Source organism: Dama dama, chromosome 11 (genome assembly GCF_033118175.1).
Source record: "Dama dama isolate Ldn47 chromosome 11, ASM3311817v1, whole genome shotgun sequence".
Classification (NCBI taxonomy): domain Eukaryota; kingdom Metazoa; phylum Chordata; class Mammalia; order Artiodactyla; family Cervidae; genus Dama; species Dama dama.
The window spans coordinates 11,980,558-11,999,333 of NC_083691.1; the positions used below are offsets into that span (position 1 = coordinate 11,980,558).

Consider the following 18,776-nt stretch of genomic DNA (forward strand, 5'->3'; position numbering starts at 1 on the left):
CCATTTATCATTGTTAAGTAGCAACATAATGGTAATGTGTGCACCTGAAACCAAGGGAAATGAATCCACGATGCCCAGGTTTTAAAGCCCTTGGAGCTGGGTTCTCACCTCCTGCTCAGTCACTAACTAAGGGAACCCATTGCTCTGGGAATGAAGCACTTTGAAAAGGTTTTTTGAATTACGGTATCATCGGATGGCATGTGTACAGTTGGGTTGGAGATGCTTACTGGCTGTGATATACTCTGTCCAGTTAGAATAGACAGATCACATCTTTTGATGGCAGAAGGAAATAGCAAATAAAAAAAAAATCATCCCTTTTTGAAGCACATTATACCCTCCATCTGACATTGTTAATTGCTTTTTCTGTTGTAATCATGGCAACAATGGTTCCCATTTGTACCAGGAACCATACTAGTCACTCGATGTATATTTTCTCATTCTGATAGCAAGCTGGCAGTTAGATTCCAAAATGCCATTTTAAAGATAAGGCAACTGAGGCTATGCAATCACATGGCTGCTGTTTAGGGACTAATGCCCAGGTCAGGGCTCTTCCCGCCACTCATACTGCTTCGAAGGCTGCCTGCATTTTGAAATTCTTACTAAGTTTCTAGGCTTGGGAACAAAATGTCATATTAGGATTTTTGTTGTGAAAGGAAATGTAACTGTGCATACGTTTATTAAAACAGTTTTTCTCCAAATAGTGAACCATCTGTAATTTTCTGTCAGAAGCAACAGACATTAAAGCAGCTGTGTGTCTCTGTTTCTCTTCACAGTGCTCCCATGCCCTACCTCATAGGAATCCATTTAAGTTTAATGGAGGTAAGTTGACTTCTCTCCTCCCCTGATCTCCCTACTTGCAGTTTTGTTTGCCTCATGGCAGTGGAAAAGATGCAGTCTCTGGATTCACGGCGCGACCCACGGGAGTGTGTCAGAGCAACCCCTCATGCACAGAGCTGGGCGTTCAGCTTAGACCCTTTCCACTGGGCTCTTGTTTCCAGTGTTTTTCCACTTTGTTTGGAGATTGTCAGTTTTCATGGGTGAGGGAGTGAAGTTCAAAGAGGCAGGAGGAAAGGGTTCTTCAAGGGTTTGAATGAGGGAAGGAAAATGATTCACTTTTCAAAATGATGTTTATTATAAATCACTGCAACTATATTACATTTTTCTCTGTAGAAAATGTGGTATAGAAAATATATAGAAGTATAAAGAGGACAATTAAAATTATCCACAGTATCATTATTCCAGATTCATCTGTTAGCATTTTATTATTCTTCATCCTTGTCTTTATTCTGTGAATATGTATTTTGTATAAATGTACTTAGCTGATATGGTATAGAATTTTATGTCTTTATTTCATTTAACATTATGGCTTGGGGATTTCTGCATTTTCGTCTACTGTCAGTAATAATTTTTAATTTGCTACCTGTCCTTCCAACTGTTCGAATATGCCACAGCTTAGCCATTTTCCCGTTACTGTTGGACACTTATGCTGTTTATAATTTTTCACTATTATAAATAGCATTTCAGTGAACATCTTTATGCATAAGGCTTAATCTGCATCTTGACTTACTTCCTTAGCATAGAACCCCTAAAGTAGAAATGCTTGGTCAAAGCTATGAATCTAAGGACAGATTGCTTTCTGCATGGCTGTACCGAGTAGTTAGCAATTCTTTCAAAGGACTTTTCTGTGCTTTTGTCAGTGTTTCTGGTTTGTAGACACGAACCCTAAGCTTTTCCCTCCTCGGGAGAGAGCTGAATTTGCACTGGAGCAAAATAGGACAGGAGGCAGGGGACTTGCCTGTTTTGCACAGGAGATAAGCTCTCAGAGGGAAAAGCTAAAGCCATGTCCGTCTGTGATGATGCTTTGCATGTCTTAAAGGAAGTGCTACTTCTCTTCTTCTGTTCCCTTCATTTCACGTCGACGAGGACCACCTGCTTCTTCACTGTTGCACACTGTGCTATTGTGCTTACGAAAATGAAACAAGTTGGTTATCGAAAAACCTGTTTGTTTGACATTGAGAATCTTGATCAAAATAGACCACAGAAATCTGCTCAAATTTCTAATTTGACAGGACGGCCATGTGGCTCCTACATTCTGTTAACAGTTCCTCCTTGTCATCACCCAGCCCTGAACACATACAGTACACAGTTTATGGACTATCTTGGATGGTGTATTTAGATCAGATTGAAGAGATTTCTTCTGTGTTTTACCTTTGTTTGTCTAGTTTGGGGGTGTATTCAAAGCCCCTGTGTGAGAAATTGAAAGTGAATACTTGCTAATAGACCTTTCGTGCCAATTGTTGTACAGTTGGAAACACTAATCTAAAGACCATTTGGTCTGTCGGCATCCACAGCTCTTTCCTGCCTCTTCTGCCTTCCGGACTGTTCCAGCACGGATTTTTTCTGACTGCTTTTCACGGTCCTTTACCTTGAGCATTGTCCAGGTTTCCAGTCTTGGTTTGCTTTTCTTCTCTATATACCCTCTGGCCATCTTTTTAAAGGCTTTTTGCTTTTGCTACCAAGGTGATGTCAGTGACTCCCAGCTGTGATTCTAACACTGACATGACTCTCTCTGAACTTACAGCCCAGAGTTGCAAGTCCCAATTGAAGGTCACCGAGATGTACTGTCGATGTCTCAAATTCAGTTTTCCCCAAACCCCTTATTATCTGCACATACACACCCATCGAGTTACTTCACTCCCCTTCCACTGTTCCTGGTCCCTGTGAACGGCACCACTGGCTGAAAAGTCACAAGGGGACACACTGAGCATGGCTGAGTGTCCGCTTCCTTGTTCTTTCTACACAGTCACAAGGTCTCTGACGTGTCGCTCCCTCTGTTCCTTTCTCACTACCTTTATAGACGTTTTACCTTGCTTTTTTAGATTTTTGCAAAGCCTTGTTTTTCTTTTTTTTTTTTTTTTTAATTTTTTTTTATTATTATTATTATTTTTTTTTTCCAGTGGGTTTTGTCATACATTGATATGAATCAGCCATGGATTTACATGTATTCCCAATCCCGATCCCCCCTCCCACCTCCCTCTCCACCCGATTCCTCTGGGTCTTCCCAGTGCACCAGGCCGGAGCACTTGTCTCGTGCATCCCTCCTGGGCTGGTGATCTGTTTCACCATAGATAGTATACATGCTGTTCTTTTGAAATATCCCACCCTCACATTCCCCCACAAAGTTCAAAAGTCTGTTCTGTATTTCTGTGTCTCTTTTTCTGTTCTGCATATAGGGTTATCGTTATCACCTTTCTAAATTCCATATACATGTGTCAGTATGCTGTAATGTTCTTTATCTTTCTGGCTTACTTCACTCTGTATAATGGGCTCCAGCTTCATCCATCTCATTAGGACTGGTTCAAATGAATTCTTTTTAATGGCTGAGTAATATTCCATGGTGTATATGTACCACAGCTTCCTTATCCATTCATCTGCTGATGGGCATCTAGGTTGCTTCCATGTCCTGGCTATTATAAAAACCATATGATTATCTCAATAGATGCAGAGAAAGCCTTTGACAAAATTCAACACTCATTTATGATTAAAACTCTCCAAAAAGCAGGAATAGAAGGAACATACCTCAACATAATAAAAGCTATATATGACAAACCCACAGCAAGCATCACCCTCAATGGTGAAAAATTGAAGGCATTTCCCCTGAAATCAGGAACAAGACAAGGGTGCCCACTCTCACCACTACTATTCAACATAGTGTTGGAAGTGCTGGCCACAGCAATCAGAGCAGAAAAAGAAGTAAAAGGAATCCAGATAGGAAAAGAAGAAGTAAAACTCTCACTGTTTGCAGATGACATGATCCTCTACATAGAAAACCCTAAAGATTCTACCAGAAAATTACTAGAGCTAATCAATGAATATAGTAAAGTTGCAGGATATAAAATTAACACACAGAAATCCCTTGCATTCCTATATACTAACAATGAAAAAACAGACAGAGAAATTAAGGAAACAATACCATTCACCATTGCAACAAAAAGAATAAAATACTTAGGAGTATATCTACCTAAAGAAACAAAAGACCTATACATAGAAAACTATAAAACACTGATGAAAGAAATCAAAGAGGACACAAACAGATGGAGAAACATACCGTGTTCATGGATTGGAAGAATTAATATTGTCAAAATGGCTATTTTACCCAAAGCAGTCTATAGATTCAATGCAATCCCTATCAAGCTACCAACGGTATTTTTCACAGAACTAGACCAAAGAATTTCACAATTTGTATGGAAATACAAAAAACCTCGAATAGCCAAAGTAATCTTGAGAAAGAAGAATGGAACTGGAGGAATCAACCTGCCTGACTTCAGACTCTACTACAAAGCCACAGTCATCAAGACAGTATGGTACTGGCACAAAGACAGAAATATAGATCAATGGAACAGAATAGAAAGCCCAGAGATAAATCCACGAACCTATGGACACCTTATCTTTGACAAAGGAGGCAAGGATATACAATGGAAAAAAGACAACCTCTTTAACAAGTGGTGCTGGGAAAACTGGTCAACCACTTGTAAAAGAATGAAACTAGAACACTTTCTAACACCATACACAAAAATAAACTCAAAATGGATTAAAGATCTAAATGTAAGACCAGAAACTATAAAGCCTTGTTTTTCATTCAAAAATCTAAATCAAGGCCTCTGTGTTCCAAACATTTTGCTAGGTCACAGAGGTATGAAGATGAGTATGAAATTCAATCCCTGGTTCAATCATTTAGGGGTTGCCCTCTGCCTAGTCACTCTGAACTCAGTAGCCTGCCTTCCAGCCTCCTCTGCCCCACCCCTGGGTTCTGGTCAGTCTCCCTGCTGCTGTCAAGCCTTCTGTCCGCTCGCTCTCTCCTGTTACCCAGGGCTCTAACTGGTCCCTAACACGCCCACATCTGTGTGCCCCTGCCCTGCTAAGCTTCCTCTTCCCCACCTGTTTGAGGAAGTCCTCCCATTTGACTGTTGTCTTTGCTTACTGTACCTCTTGCCCAGGATGACAGCTGTTGGCTTCCCTGTCCTCTCCATCATCCCTAGGAGCAAGGGCTCTTTGGGAAAAAGGACTGTGCTTTGTTCACTGTGGTGTCCTCAGTACCCAGCAGGATGCCCAACAGGTGCTTTCTGAAAGGAAGGATGGAGTAAGTGCATGGAAACCTGGAATTCAGAACACACTTAGTGCTCTCCAAAAGGCATTGCTATTTTCAGGGAACCCAGCACCATAATTTTACTTAAAGATGGAGGGAGTCGATTTTTTTTTAACCTTTTATATGATTGTAGTAATTGAAAACAAGGGGATTTTTTTGTAATAAAACATGCAGTGCACAATATGCATAATTTTGGAGCTAAAACCTGAGACAGAGTTTTGCACTTAGGTGAATGGTTCCAAGTTCACTCTCCTCAGCTTTTGAAGGATTTTAAATGAAAAGGTTTGGGAAGCACTGGCCAAGATAAATCTTAGCCCTGTTGATTTAAATTAGGGAGGAGTTTGCCATGCTGTACTGATATGTGGTCAGAACTGAAAGAAAAACCAAAATAGTAGTTGCCCCACTCTTGAAGCCAGCTGAGACACTCTCCAAACAAAAACAGCATTGCCTGCATGTGAGGCAGCTGTGAACGCCCAAGTCAAGAGATGTAGTCTCCTGATCTGCCCTGGATTTCAGTTCGGACTCGGAGTGCTTTAGCCATGCTTTGTGATCGCACTGATCTGGCTCTATTATACCTTCAAATGAGAGAGATGCTTCCCTGAGACTTCTTCCAAGAGCTGTGGGCTATAATGCCTGGGGTGGAGTGTGTACCTGGACCCAAAGGAAAGCTCTTTCAGGAAGGAGCTAGGCAGGGCCCATCTCCTCTCGCACACTAGTTTTCTTACTGGCAATTCAGCAAAAGGCTTATTTTTTACTGTCTTGTTATTTTTTCTTGAAAGCTATAGGCACCTTATTATGCCTTTGCATATGTGCCAGAATTTTTTAAACTTCAAATGAATGTGGCAGATGTTCATAAAAGTTTAGAAAAAGCTACCATAGGAAGACTTTTTAACCATTTTTATGACACTCAAATTTGTTGCACAAAAAGAAATATAAATTATAACCTAGTGTTCTCATTTGAAAAAAGGTTATTTGGGGAGAAGATATAATTCCAGCCTTCACACTCTTACAGGATACCCTGTTTGCTAACTGGTAACATAGTCACCTAGAAGAGTCTGCCTTCCTTCTAAAGTGACAAGTTTCTAGCTGATCCTCATTCTTATCCCTCCACTGCCTTTTTATATCCTTTCTCTCATTTAAGCAAACACTAATTTGAGGCTGGTGGTAAGTTAGCAGGATAGCCAAGGGTATTGGCATAGACCTAGTTTCTTCTTGGAGAGAATGATCCTGTTAGCTGGCTAGGAAATACCAAAACGCAGCCAGATTACACAGTAACTATTTCCCTTCATTCCCTCGACCTCAGTTGAGTTCAGGAGATGCTCTGCAGCTCCTGCTGTGTGCCAGGTCTGGTAACGGGGTGCCAGATCAGGTCTGGTAGGTGTGTTCCTTCTCCTTTTTTTGATAAATGAAGATCTTCCTTTCCAAGCCTCACCAAGAAGTGCTCTGTATACAGGCCTCAGAGCATGAGGAATGCATGCAGAAGGTGTTTTTGTTTTTTATTTTTTAATTCCCGGTGGTGGAATGGTCAAGAAGCAGGAAAGAAAGGTGCTAACAGTGACGCCCTGCAGACAGAGGCTCAGGTTAGCCTGAGGGTGAAGCTCCCCTTTCCACAGAGGTGGAAAAGTGTGGCAGTGGAAATAGGCTGTGGGTTCTGGCTTTCCTGTTCCCTCCTTGTTTGATCTTGGGCAAGGCGATGAACCTCTGCACCTGTTTTCTCGCCTGTAAAATAGGGGCAGTGGCATGAGTTCAATGAAGGTCAGTAGCCATTGCTATTTTTATTTCCTTAGTGGCCTTAAAGCCATTTATGTTGAGTTGATGGCTTTGAAATTGTGTTTTAGGGACTCTTGGCTTCCAGGGATTATCATCTTCATTCCCTAGGGAAAGAATTTCAGTACAATTGGCTTGTACCCACCCTATTTTCTCCTGGTCAACAGTGCTGGAGACACTGTGCTGGGGATGGGAGTGGTACTTCATAAGAACTTGATAAATGGACTTCCAATTCCCTGCTTGACTATTCCCCTCAGTAGTAATTTCAGTGTTATTTTGTGTCTGTATTTACTTTCTTCATTTATAGGAGTGGTTAGTACCCATCTTTTAAGAGTGTGGTAAAGATTAAAGAAATGAGTTCCATTTATGTCCAGCGTATCCCAGTGTATGGCCTGTGGTTGGTACACAGTACACATCCCCTTCTATAGAAATGTTTTGAGAGCCTTCTGTGTACTAGGCGTTGTATTGCACTAGGGGTTCTATATAAAATGGTGAATGTGACACAGCCTGTGCCTTCAGAGTTTTGTCTGGAACAGATGCAGACAAGGAGAAAGTATTTGGAGGAAGTTTGAGAAGCTGTAGGCTCTGCTAGAGAAGACAGCAGACTGAGCCTTGAGGGCTCTGCTTCTCAGAGGAAAGAAATGCCTGAATGGAAACTGAGCAGATAAATTTGACTTCCACCAAGGGGACAGGGAGCATCATCTACAAAGATTTACAGTGTAGACCATGGCTTTCCCAGGAGGTCTGAACAGTTCATTGTCTGGCAGGAGCATGGAGCTGAAGGGGGAAAGGATTGCTGAGGGAGACAGGCCAGGGCCAGGCCATCCAGGGCCTTGTAAGCCGTGTTAAAGAGTCTCAACTTTATAGGGCAATGGGGAGCCATTGAAGGGTGTAAATAGGGGAGGGACATGGTCAGGCCGCCTCCTCCTGGGCTGTTAGAAACACGGTCCTTCCATATAAAATGTTTGGAAATGGCTTAACCAAGTTAATAAAGTAGAGTGATATTTGTAAAGATCAAGGTAATTCTTAAGTATATTACACACCACAACCATATATATAAAATTCAGATGTTATTGTCCCAAACCCAAGCTTCTGAACCATGATAGAGGTGTTTGTAGTGAAGACTTTCTGTGAGGTTTTAAGCACAATTTTTACTAGGTTTTTGTTTCTTCTCTGTTTCCAACTACTTTCTATGAATTAGATAATCTTTCTACAGCTCAGTTTGAGAGGATAAATTTAGGATATATACTAAGTACTAGTTCCAGGTAGTAGGAACAGGGGGAGTGACACCCAGGTACCAAGTTCATAAGGCCTCTACCTACCTCTCCCACCAATGCACTTTCAAGACACATGTGATGTGGGCAGAAGGAGACAGGCCCAACCCACAGCTTACCTCTCTTCCTCACCGTCTCTTATGTAGGAAGGCTTAGCCGGAGCACATGGAAGCCTGATTTTGTAAATGCACTAAGTGCTTAGGACAGCATTGAACCACCACTCCATGGACAGCATCCCGGTCCATATTGAAATGCCTCTTCTTGATCGCTGGGACCCAGATCTGGTATTTGTCAGCATAGTGGTTTAACCATGGAGCTTTCACACAAAATAGCAGGATTTACTTATTTACAGAAAAGGAAAAATAACTTTTATCCCCCTTTACCTCTCAAAGAACTTGAATTGCTGTCAACTGAATTGGCACCATTTTAACTAGTTTTTTTCTTTTCATTTTTCTCTGCATAGGAAGTCTTTAATCCTTTGTTCATTTTTTAATGTTTATTTTTTAAAAGTTTCATGGTGAGGGTTAGAATGTTTCTTGTTTACCATTGTACCGTTTTGCTTCGTCATAGGACTCCATGGGTAGACAGTAGTCAGATATAGTTTTCCCTTGTTAATATTGTGATTCATGCAAAAACTCTGAGCCATAACTATATGCAGGTATAGGTGGTGATTGTGCATCCGTCCTCACAAGAATTGAGAAGTTTAACTGCATATGAGATCTGTTTGTTAGCGATGAGTAATCATAGCCCTGCTTTATAAAAAGGTGATATTTGCCTGAAAAATTCCACCTGGTAATTCCAGTCATAGGCTCATGGGAAGAGCTTTAGCAAGAAAGGGAGAGGCCCTCTCATTGAGAAGGAGCTGCCATCTTTTGATCTTTTGTGTCTTCCTCAATACCACACACAGTGCTGGGTGCTCCACCTGTTCTCACTTCTGCACATCCTAAGACTCTCTCTGCCAAGGAGGAGGTATCCGTATTTACAAATGGGGAAGCTGAGGCTCAGAGAGAGAAAATAATTTGCATCCAATTTCTCTGCTCTGATGGACTTGTCAATCCCCAGAGCCCCTGGGTGAGGCTGTGTAGATTACCCCTAGCCCTGCCCCAGCCCTGGGCATATAGGCTCTCACCTTTGCCTGAGCTTCTCCCTCTCAGGGAGGCCTCCAGGTCACGCGCTGGAGATTGCAACGAGGGGAAAGGAGGGGGATCACGTTTGCCAGCCTCGTATTTCTCCGGAGGAAAGCTCTGAGTACACTTGTCTCTAGGGCTGGTTACTTAGCCTCTCCAATCTCCATTCTCTCATCAGTGAAATTAAGATCATATTATCCATCTCAGAGAGTTGTGAGAACTAATTGATATAATGGATGTGAAGAGCTTTTTTAAAAAAACTCTACCAAACATTATTCTTCATAGTGAGTACTCTAAAAATAAGAGGCAAAGTTTAGATCAATGAATCCCTAATGCTTGCTTAATTACATAAAAAGAAAAGAAATTGACCAGTAGCTTGGTCTTGCTAGAATTTCCTTAGCATGCTGTTATCAAGCAAAATCATCACGTGAATCTCTGTCACATCCAGAGCATTCAGAGCAAAATTAGAGCCTGAAGAATGTTCTGGATTTCACTTGATGAATTTCCTCTAGAAGCTCTCTCCTCTTCATGTGGCATCTGCTTTTAAAATGAGTGTGGTTCTTAAATGTCACTTATCTTAATGTTGGAATTAGTTAATATAAAGCAACTTAAATCTCTAGTAGTAATTTATGTAATCAAAGGGAACAAGTACTTCTGGCTGATTTAAGTATCTCTTGCAGTCAGTACATTTCCAGTCTAATTTGTTGTGACTGAAATGTTCTCTTGTGAGATGAGATAGCCCTCTGTTATAGATCAGAAAAACTGAGTAATTTGTTAGGGAGGATCCCAGTAGAAAATGTGAAACCATCATTGATGCTTTTGTTTTTCCAACTTTCCTGTCATCCCTTAGCCAGTCAATTTAGCAATGTGGAAACTGACTTCAAAGAAAACCTAAAGTTTCTAAATTGTTACTAAAAGAATTTAACCAAATTTCTATCAGATTAAGATAAAGAGCAGCATGCAGGAGGCTATGGAACAGAGTAGAAAGAACTCTTGGCCTCTAGAGTTGTGGAGACCTGGATTCAAATTCTAGCTCCACTGCTACTAGGTGACTTTAAACATGCTCCTTTGTTTAAAGGAGAAATCAGGTTAGCAGGAGGAAACACAGTTTGAGTTTGACCACTTTGTACAAAACTACTATTATGTTATCCTCTGAAGAGATACCTATTGAAAATATTTAATAATGATAATATCACCCATTGAATGATGTTCTACTAATATACATGGCACGTGAGTCATGTAATTTTTAATTGTCACGCCTTTATGAGGGGTGCTCCTATTTTTCAGATGGGGATGTAAAGATGCCTCTTTGAGCTTCAGACTCCTTGCTTGTAAAATGGGTAGATTCTCCACTTCATAGGAACTTTTTAATGAGGAGTAAATGAGAAAATTGGTACCTGACATGTTGTAGGCGCCAAATAAATGGAAGTGATTATCAGTGTTATGTGTGTGTAGAACTGGTAAATTTTCTTTAAAATAAGCTGAGACATCTACCTAAGATTGGCTCTGCCCTCTTTTTCAGCTTCCTTTTGTACTTTTTATTAAGTGACTTTCTAAATTGCATTAGCTTAAAGGCACTCTCAACTGAACACAGCCACATGGGACTGGTGACTTTTTTTCATAAACTCCTTGCAAGTGATTAGGGGCGGGGCCATCATGGGTGCTCAGAGACCAGCATATGATGATTGAAGAGCGGTACCCTTGGTCAGCCTAGTCAAATCCCACTTGGAATCAGAGCACATGTGGTTTTGTTTAACACCATGCTCAGCAGACTCACGGTACAGGTTTGTGACCATCAGACATTTGTTGCTGATATGTGAGGTCACCACAGTAGGGGTGTTTGTCAACCAAATTAAACTTCCCCTTAATGACCTAAAATAATTGATTCGGAAGGCCTTTAAATGGACCATGGAAATGTGTAAGCAAGCTGAAATCTGGCATTTTATGCAGGAATTATTGCATATTGTTTTGTTTGTCTTTGTTTTGCTTTGGTTGGGGAAAATGTGGGTGGACCAAGGGCTTTAGGAGACAGGCAGTGATCCTGAGTTTGAATCCCAGCTCCACTATTTGTCCTGCTTGGGCAAGTCACTGAGCATCTGTGCACGTTTGCCATAACATTTTCATCTGCAAAATGGGGTCACCTGCCTTAAAATGATGACAGTTAGAAATAATACGGCTGAAGTTCGGTGCACATTAGTAGGCCCTCACTCAAAGGTAACTGCTATTATTAATAAAGCATTTCCAGTGGGCATCTCTGAAGAAGAGAGTTTAATAATAATTTTGTACAGAGTGGTCAAACTGTAATATAATAACTCTACCTTCTTTTCCCCCTACTAAACCAATTTCTCCATTAAACTGCTCTCTCTACTAAACTTATCTATAGAAGAAACTGTGACTAAAATTGCAACCTATAAACCTCTCTCTATATATAATCTGATTCTTAGCTGATTTCAAAATGAATTTAAAGTTGAGCATTTAAAATATATGCCAGTTAGACTACAAAAGAAGTGGGGCTTTTTTTTTTTTGCTTATTGGGTTCAGACATTCAGGACCTAAGCTCAGGCCTTTGCAGGTAATGAATGAGGCCACTGTACTATGTCTGTTTAGAAACAGAGGCATGGGCTCGGAGCTTTTCCTAAATATAATCAACAGTGGCACTTAAGTTGGACATTATCAACATCCCACAGAATGTTTTTTGTGTCCTGCCTAAAACCCTTTCTTCCATAGACCCAAATATCTGACAAAAACTAAAACCTGCAGGCTGGGCCTGCCTAGACTCCTAGACACATTCTTAACCAAATAGAATATCTATTAAATCCTAGTGTCTAGGAGTCAATTGTTTTAAAAGATGCAGTCATAATAAATTTATATCCTGCCTCTTCAGCATTTCATTGAAAGTATTTTGTACTGACCGAATGGGTTAAATTATGAAGCTTGATAAGTACATATGCACATTACCCATCCTTAGCTTTAGAAGGAAAAAAAAAAGGAAGAAAAAGATAGCTATGATTTTGGAAGTCATCCCAATTTTTAAAAATAAGAGAATTTGGACATTTTGGCATATGGGGTTTTTTAAATGAAATTTCATGGAACTGAAAACAGTCAATTTTAGGTTTCCAAAAATTGTTTTGATTTTCATTGGTATAAATTTGCTGCACATGGTTTTAGGGAAGTTCTGAGAGATGCATTTGGGACTTCGGGGTTGATTTTTTTTTTTTTTTTTTTTTTTTGAGATTTGTGATTTATTTTTAAAAGGTGATTTTTTTTTTTTTTTAACTCAAAGTATAGATTGAAGGAGACCAGAGTTCCATTTCTAGGACAGTTTTTGGTAATGACATCGTTAAGCATTTCCAAGCAACTGGACTTGGGGCTGAACTATCGGGCATCATTTCAGCACCGTTTGGACGCAGCACAGCAGATCCCTCTCCCAGCAGATCCCTCTCCCAGCATCTCTAAGTTAGAGTCTCGAGGCCAAGTGGTTCAGGCCGTTCCATTAGCAGCAGCTGCTGGTGATAAGCACTGTGAGAGTCACCTGTGTAGGGTCAGACTTATTGCACATCAAGGTTCAGCATTGTCGGAAGAGCGGGAAGATGCCCAGGAGGGGGCTCCAGGCCACCTGCTGTGTGAGGATCAAAGGGTTGAAAGGTCAGAGGGCACAGCTCCCTTAACCATATCTGTCTGTGCAATAGCTATTTCAGATTGTAAATCTTGGCAATTTCATTAAGTCCTCCTGGCTGCTACTGGGGCATTGAAATAATAAAATTTTATATCTGTTGCCTTTCCTGCCTCCGGCAGCCAGGCCGATACATTCTGTGCAAAATGGGGCATCTTTATGAAAACCTTTTCCGGAATCATCAGAGCAGTCTTAATGAAGCCTCAAATGAGGAAGCTAGGGTTCACAGGACCTCATCCTCTGAAAATGTTTTTTAAAAAGAAAAAAATCACACAAACTGTTTAGCAGCCTTTGGGATTTATGTAGTACCTCTCTTGTGATAAACCAGTCCCAAAATATTGCCTATTGCTAAATGCTTAATCTTACACACAGGAGAAAAGGTGAGCTTTCTTAGTGCTTCTGTTTATTAAATAGCCCCTGTTCTAATGACGACAGGGTCCTTTCTTTTGGGCAACCCCAAGCAACTCTACAGATACTACTTCCCACTTGGCAGACCTTTCGGGTGTTTTTAGAGACATGTCTCCTGAATATGATTTTCCAAATATTTTTCCTAGATCTTAAAGTTGTTATGGACCTTTAGGGCTCCTTGGCTCTTGGGCAAGACAAATCACAGTAATGGCTGCCCCTTTACTGCCCATATGTTTAAGACCGCCTGTCGTTTGTTTGAAAAGTTAAGAGATTTTCACAGTGAAGGTGCCATTTCTGAAATTTAAAGTGTTCCTTTTCACCAGGAGATAAGTTCACTCTGATTAAGTCCGTAATTCTCACTAAGCCATGTTTATGGGGGCAATAAACAATGTTTCAGCATGCTTGTTAAATTGGGTTTCCAACCTCTCCACTCTTTAAAAATTGACATTTCAAATAAAAGGCAGGTGGAGATGGGAGTCCAGGTTTGCTGTGCTTAGTGATGAATGAATGATGGCAAGTGGCAGTTGTGTGGGAGGAAGGAGGGCCCTCTTCTCTGAAAGGGTGACCCCCAAACCGTTTTGGGGCTAGGGAATCAACATCCCCTTAAACCCCAAGTGAAACTCTTAAATTTAAGTTTCGTCATTTCAAATTGGATGGATACTAGTTTTGAAATACTGTTGGACGCATTACGCTCGTTATTTAATTTTCACAAGTCTGTGTTTTAGAAGTAGTGGCTTTGCTTTACAGATGATGAAATTTGGGCACAGAAAGGTTAAGTAACTCATCCCAAGTCATACAGCTAATGATTAGTAGGACAAGAATTCAAACCAAATTATTTTGTTGTGTGAAGTGTTTTAGAGTGTACGAAGAAAAATGTTACTGGCCCTGCTTTTAGGGTCTGTTTGTTATTATATATCTAGCCTCTGATAAATATATCCATGGAGGTTACAAGAGAAATACGTGACCTATGTGACTGTCCTCAGTATTTGGTAAACTAGAGAAGTAGAGGAGGCTCCAGAGAGGACAAGAGGACCAGGCTTTGGGGACTGGCAGTCCAGAGCTCAAATCCTGGCTCTGCTATTTCTCAGGACAGGTTAAGAGCTTCATTTTTCTCGTCTGTGAGATGGGGATAATAATACCTATTCCATGAGGTTGCTTTGAGGATCAAATGAAATCATGTATTTTTTTAAAAGGTAGTGTTTTCAAACTCTCCAATATTTTATAGATGACAGTGGTGTTATTGCATTGTATGTAAATATGGTATAGTTAAACCAGTTACTTTAAGGGAAAAGTGACAGGTACACATGAATTAATTAGAAACATCACTAATCAAGTTTTAATTGGGGACCCAAATATGTGTTTCCCACTGTGCTTGCTTGGGACTGGAGAAGGCCACTTGCTGTGGGAGCAGAAATAGTCAGGAAGGTTTTGTAGAAGAGCAGAATCTTGCAGGATGGAGATAATCCATGGTGATCCATGTCTTGGCCATCTTCATGTCTTTCCAGGTGCTCTTCCACCTCATCTCTTGTTTGCATTTTGCAGCAGAGGTGAATGGTATTGATACCTTCCTTGTCCTCTTTTTACACATGAGGAAACTGAGTCTCTAGCAGTAGGAAGGGTGTTTCAGTTTGGGGTAAAACCTCAGCTATGTCATAGGTGTGCATGGACTCAGCCCTCCATTCTGGTGGAGCAGAGGAAAGGCCAGGGGGGATGGTGGTGCCGTGTTGGGTGGACTTGTAGAGTGAGCCACAGAGCTGGCAGAACCAGTCTTAGAAGGAGGCAGGCCGGCACTGACTGAGCTTCTGCTAGGTGGCTGGCCCTCTATGAAGCTCATGCTCTACCATGACTTCTTTGAACAATCCTGAAGGTGAGCATCAAGTCCCAGTCTCACAGATAAGGAAATTGTTGCTGGAAGAGGCAAAGGGCCTTGCCTAAAAAAGCTGCCTGGCTGGTGAGTGAGTGAGCCAGGATACCAACCTTGAGATTCTTCAGCTGTATCCCATGACCATCCTGAGGAGGCAGCTGGGCAGGCTCTGTGTGAATGGAGATATTTCACCAAAGGGAGGTCTTTTCTACCTCCTATGACTGTGCCTTTTCTTAGGCTTATTGATTATAGTTTACTTCCTCTCCCCCACACCCCAACACATGTAGGCTGGGAACCTCTTGAGTTTAGAGATCACCTTTTAGTCATGCATTGGGTTGACATGACTAACCAAATGTGTGAATGAATGGGTGAATGAATGAATGTCTCATGGATGGATGGTCAGAAAAGGAGGAAAAGCCCATTGGAGAAATAGCCCCTTTGCTGACCTGGGTTGAAAATCTCTTGAATTTTTTAATGAGAGTCAGTGCTTATTACCTTGTGAGGAGAGGATTTGGCCTGAGCTGTGAGGTGCTTACACACTTCCCTCCCCTGCCAAGCTTCTGTTTCTGTTTAAAGCACCCTGGGAAATTCCAGCAGTGTTTTCAGGGGTCCTCTGAACTGTCGGACTCAGATTTTTAATTTTGCGGAGCAGGAAGGAGCAAATCAGTGACTCCTGGCTCCAAAGGAAAAACCACTACGTTTATCAACTGCTTGGCAGCTCAGTGACCTTTGGGGCCAGAGGAAGGGAAGGAAAATGTCGCTCTTCCCTCCATGTGTATCTGAGATTTCAGGAGGGAATAAAGAGTTTAGAGTACCTGAATATTTGCCTTTACTCTTCCTGTCCTTTCCACTTTCCCTCTAATTTCTCTTTCCCCTCCTCCTAGGAGGCCAGCAGCTCCCCATGCTGTTCTTTGTTATGTTCTCATATACATGCGCATGCATTTGAGTACATTTGATATGGGCTGTATAGTGGAAGGAACACTGGCATGGAGAACCCAAATTCAAATCTTTTCTCTGACAAACACTATTTGGGAGAACATGAGCAAACTATTAATCTCTTTAGCCTCAGTGTCCTCATCCATCCAAATGGATACAGTATTCCATAGCAAACCCTTTCCCTTGAAAATTTTAATGGTGTCTGGACCAAGCATCAAGCTGCTTGATTCCTCTAGTGTGTCCCTGACAAACATCTGTTAAATTACAATTGCTCAATATGTTTGTGATGGAAACAGTGTCAGAGCAGTTAGCAAGATACACTGGGTAATACCAAGTTTTTGATGTTCATCTGAGTTCAGTGTTATCTCCACTGCTGCTAAGCTATGGACTTTGGACAAGTTATTTTACCTCTCTGACCCTGCATTTCCCCATCTCTGCACAAGTGTGTCTTGAGGCAGCGTGCATGCTCAGTCATTTCTGACTCTTTGTGACCCATTCATTGAACAGTAGCCCGCCAGTCTCCTCTGCCCATGGAATTTTCCAGCAAGAATACTGGAGTGGGTTGCCATTTTCTACTCCAGGAGATCTTCCTGACTCAGGGATTGAACTGCATCCCATACGTCTTCTGCACTGGTGGGCAGATTCTTTACCACTGTGCCACCTCCACAGGGTGTCATGAGGATTGCATTAAGTGGTACATGTAAGGGTCGGGCCACAGGAGGAACACATCACCTAGTAGCTCTCATTTTACTGTTCTGGGAGTCAGTCATCTAATGGATGCGGAGTCTGTAGCACAGTCCCTGTCCTCTGCAGGCAAGATGAGTTATTTTAAAGCGGCTATTTTAAAGTTATTTTAAAGCACCACCAGATCAACTATGAGCCCCCGAAGCCCCTCTTGTACCCCCTTGTAGTCATTCTCTTCTGACCCAAGGGTAATGATTGTCCTGGGTGACAGGACTATTTTAATCTCATCAGATATATGAGGAAACTGAGGCACAAAGAGGTTAAAGTGTTTGCCCAAGGTAGCGCAATTGTAACTGATGGAGTTGGGACTTGGACTCAGGCAGTTCAGGCTCCAGAGAATATGCTCATGTCCTCAGGGAAAGAAGACATAGCCAGGAAAAGAACAATAGGTTAGAGTAGTTTTTAATGGCACAAAATCATAGTAGTAGAGTCATTGGCCTTTGCCTTTGGTCTGAAAATCAGTAGTTCACATTCATACAGTCTTGGAATTCTAGTCTTACTTTCAAATTGCAAGGAAAGAAACTTGCTTTTGAGAGCCTTCCATTTATTGCATTTATTGCAACCAGGTGCTGTGTTAAACTCTTTACATGTATTATCCCATGAGGGGCTTCCCTGGTGGCTCAGAGGGTAAAGAATCCACTCATAATGCGGGAGATCTGGGTTCAGTCCCTGGGTTGGGAAGATCCCCTGGAGGAGGGCATGGCAACCCACTCCAGTATTCCTGCCTGGAGAATCCCCATGGACAGAGGAGCCTGGTTGACTAGAGTCCAAGGGGTCGCAAAGAATCAGACATGACTGAGCAACTAAGCACAGCACAGCACGTTATCCCACTTAAACCTCCGCACTCCGCTGGAGGTAGGTAGTATTATCCCCATTTTATAGATGAGAAAACTGAGACTCAGTAAAGAACTAACTGAAGCCTACACAGTTGTAGAGGCAAGACTGGAAGCTAGCTGTCTCATTCTAGAACCCACATCTTAGCTACCATGGTAATGCCTATCTTACTTTCTTTATCAACTGTAAATTAATTCTACATGGATTAGTCATGATAATTTTACATGTGTATTGTTATTGTCATTATTGCTGCTATTCCCATCACACTTCCTTGTGCAGACTCACACTGAGCTTACATTGTCCATTAGGGCTCACTCTGACATCTGTACCGGGCCTGCCTCCCAGCAGAGTGGGCCCAGCCACAGTATTTCACTCATTCTGCGGTTAATCAGCAATTGCCCTGTGTCAGGCACCATCCTGGGCACTGGAGTTGCAAAGATAAAGAAGACATAGCTCTGTTCTGATGATGGTCCTGGTGGAAGGACAGCAGAACAGATTCACTACGCCCTGGCTCATGTATTCCATACATGCCACCTCACCGACCCACCCTCCCCACAACCTCCATCCAAGATAAGGACCCCAGTGCTCAGCTGAGGCAGCAGAGATGGATCTGGGCCCCTGCTCATCAAGGTCTAGGACCAGCTTCTATGCTCCACCTCCAGCCCCCAGCTTCATCATCAGGGAAGCAGCACATGCTCTTGACCATTCTTTGGATCCCCTGCATTACCTCACCAGTACAAATCCTTGCTCTTCATTTTATGACCTGATTCTAAGTCCTGCCTTTTGTCCCTCACTGCCCAACCCCCTCCCTAGATAAACAGGGTCATCCCTATCTGTGTGGAAGACTGCTGTGGTTTGAACAAGTGCAGCTGATACTTTATATTTTAGCCGGCCTTGGGGAGGACCCATTGTTTTCATACAATCAACTTTAGAAAGTAAGGTTCAGTGAAATCTTGACTAGAGAAGATCCACCGAAGGTAAGTGGTTCTGAAGTGGACCCTAC

At 41.8% G+C, this 18,776-nt stretch overlaps 1 protein-coding gene across 6 annotated transcripts in view; it reads left to right on the forward strand.

The window, feature by feature from the left end:
* The window catches only part of DENND1A (DENN domain containing 1A), a 523,573-nt gene that overhangs the window by 314,918 nt on the left and 189,879 nt on the right, over positions 1-18,776 (forward strand). For all 6 annotated transcript variants that reach the window (XM_061154694.1, XM_061154689.1, XM_061154693.1 and 3 more), the window contains one exon: positions 774-819. In XM_061154694.1, coding sequence (XP_061010677.1) covers positions 774-819 — 46 coding nt within the window. The remainder of the gene's footprint in view (positions 1-773; positions 820-18,776) is intronic.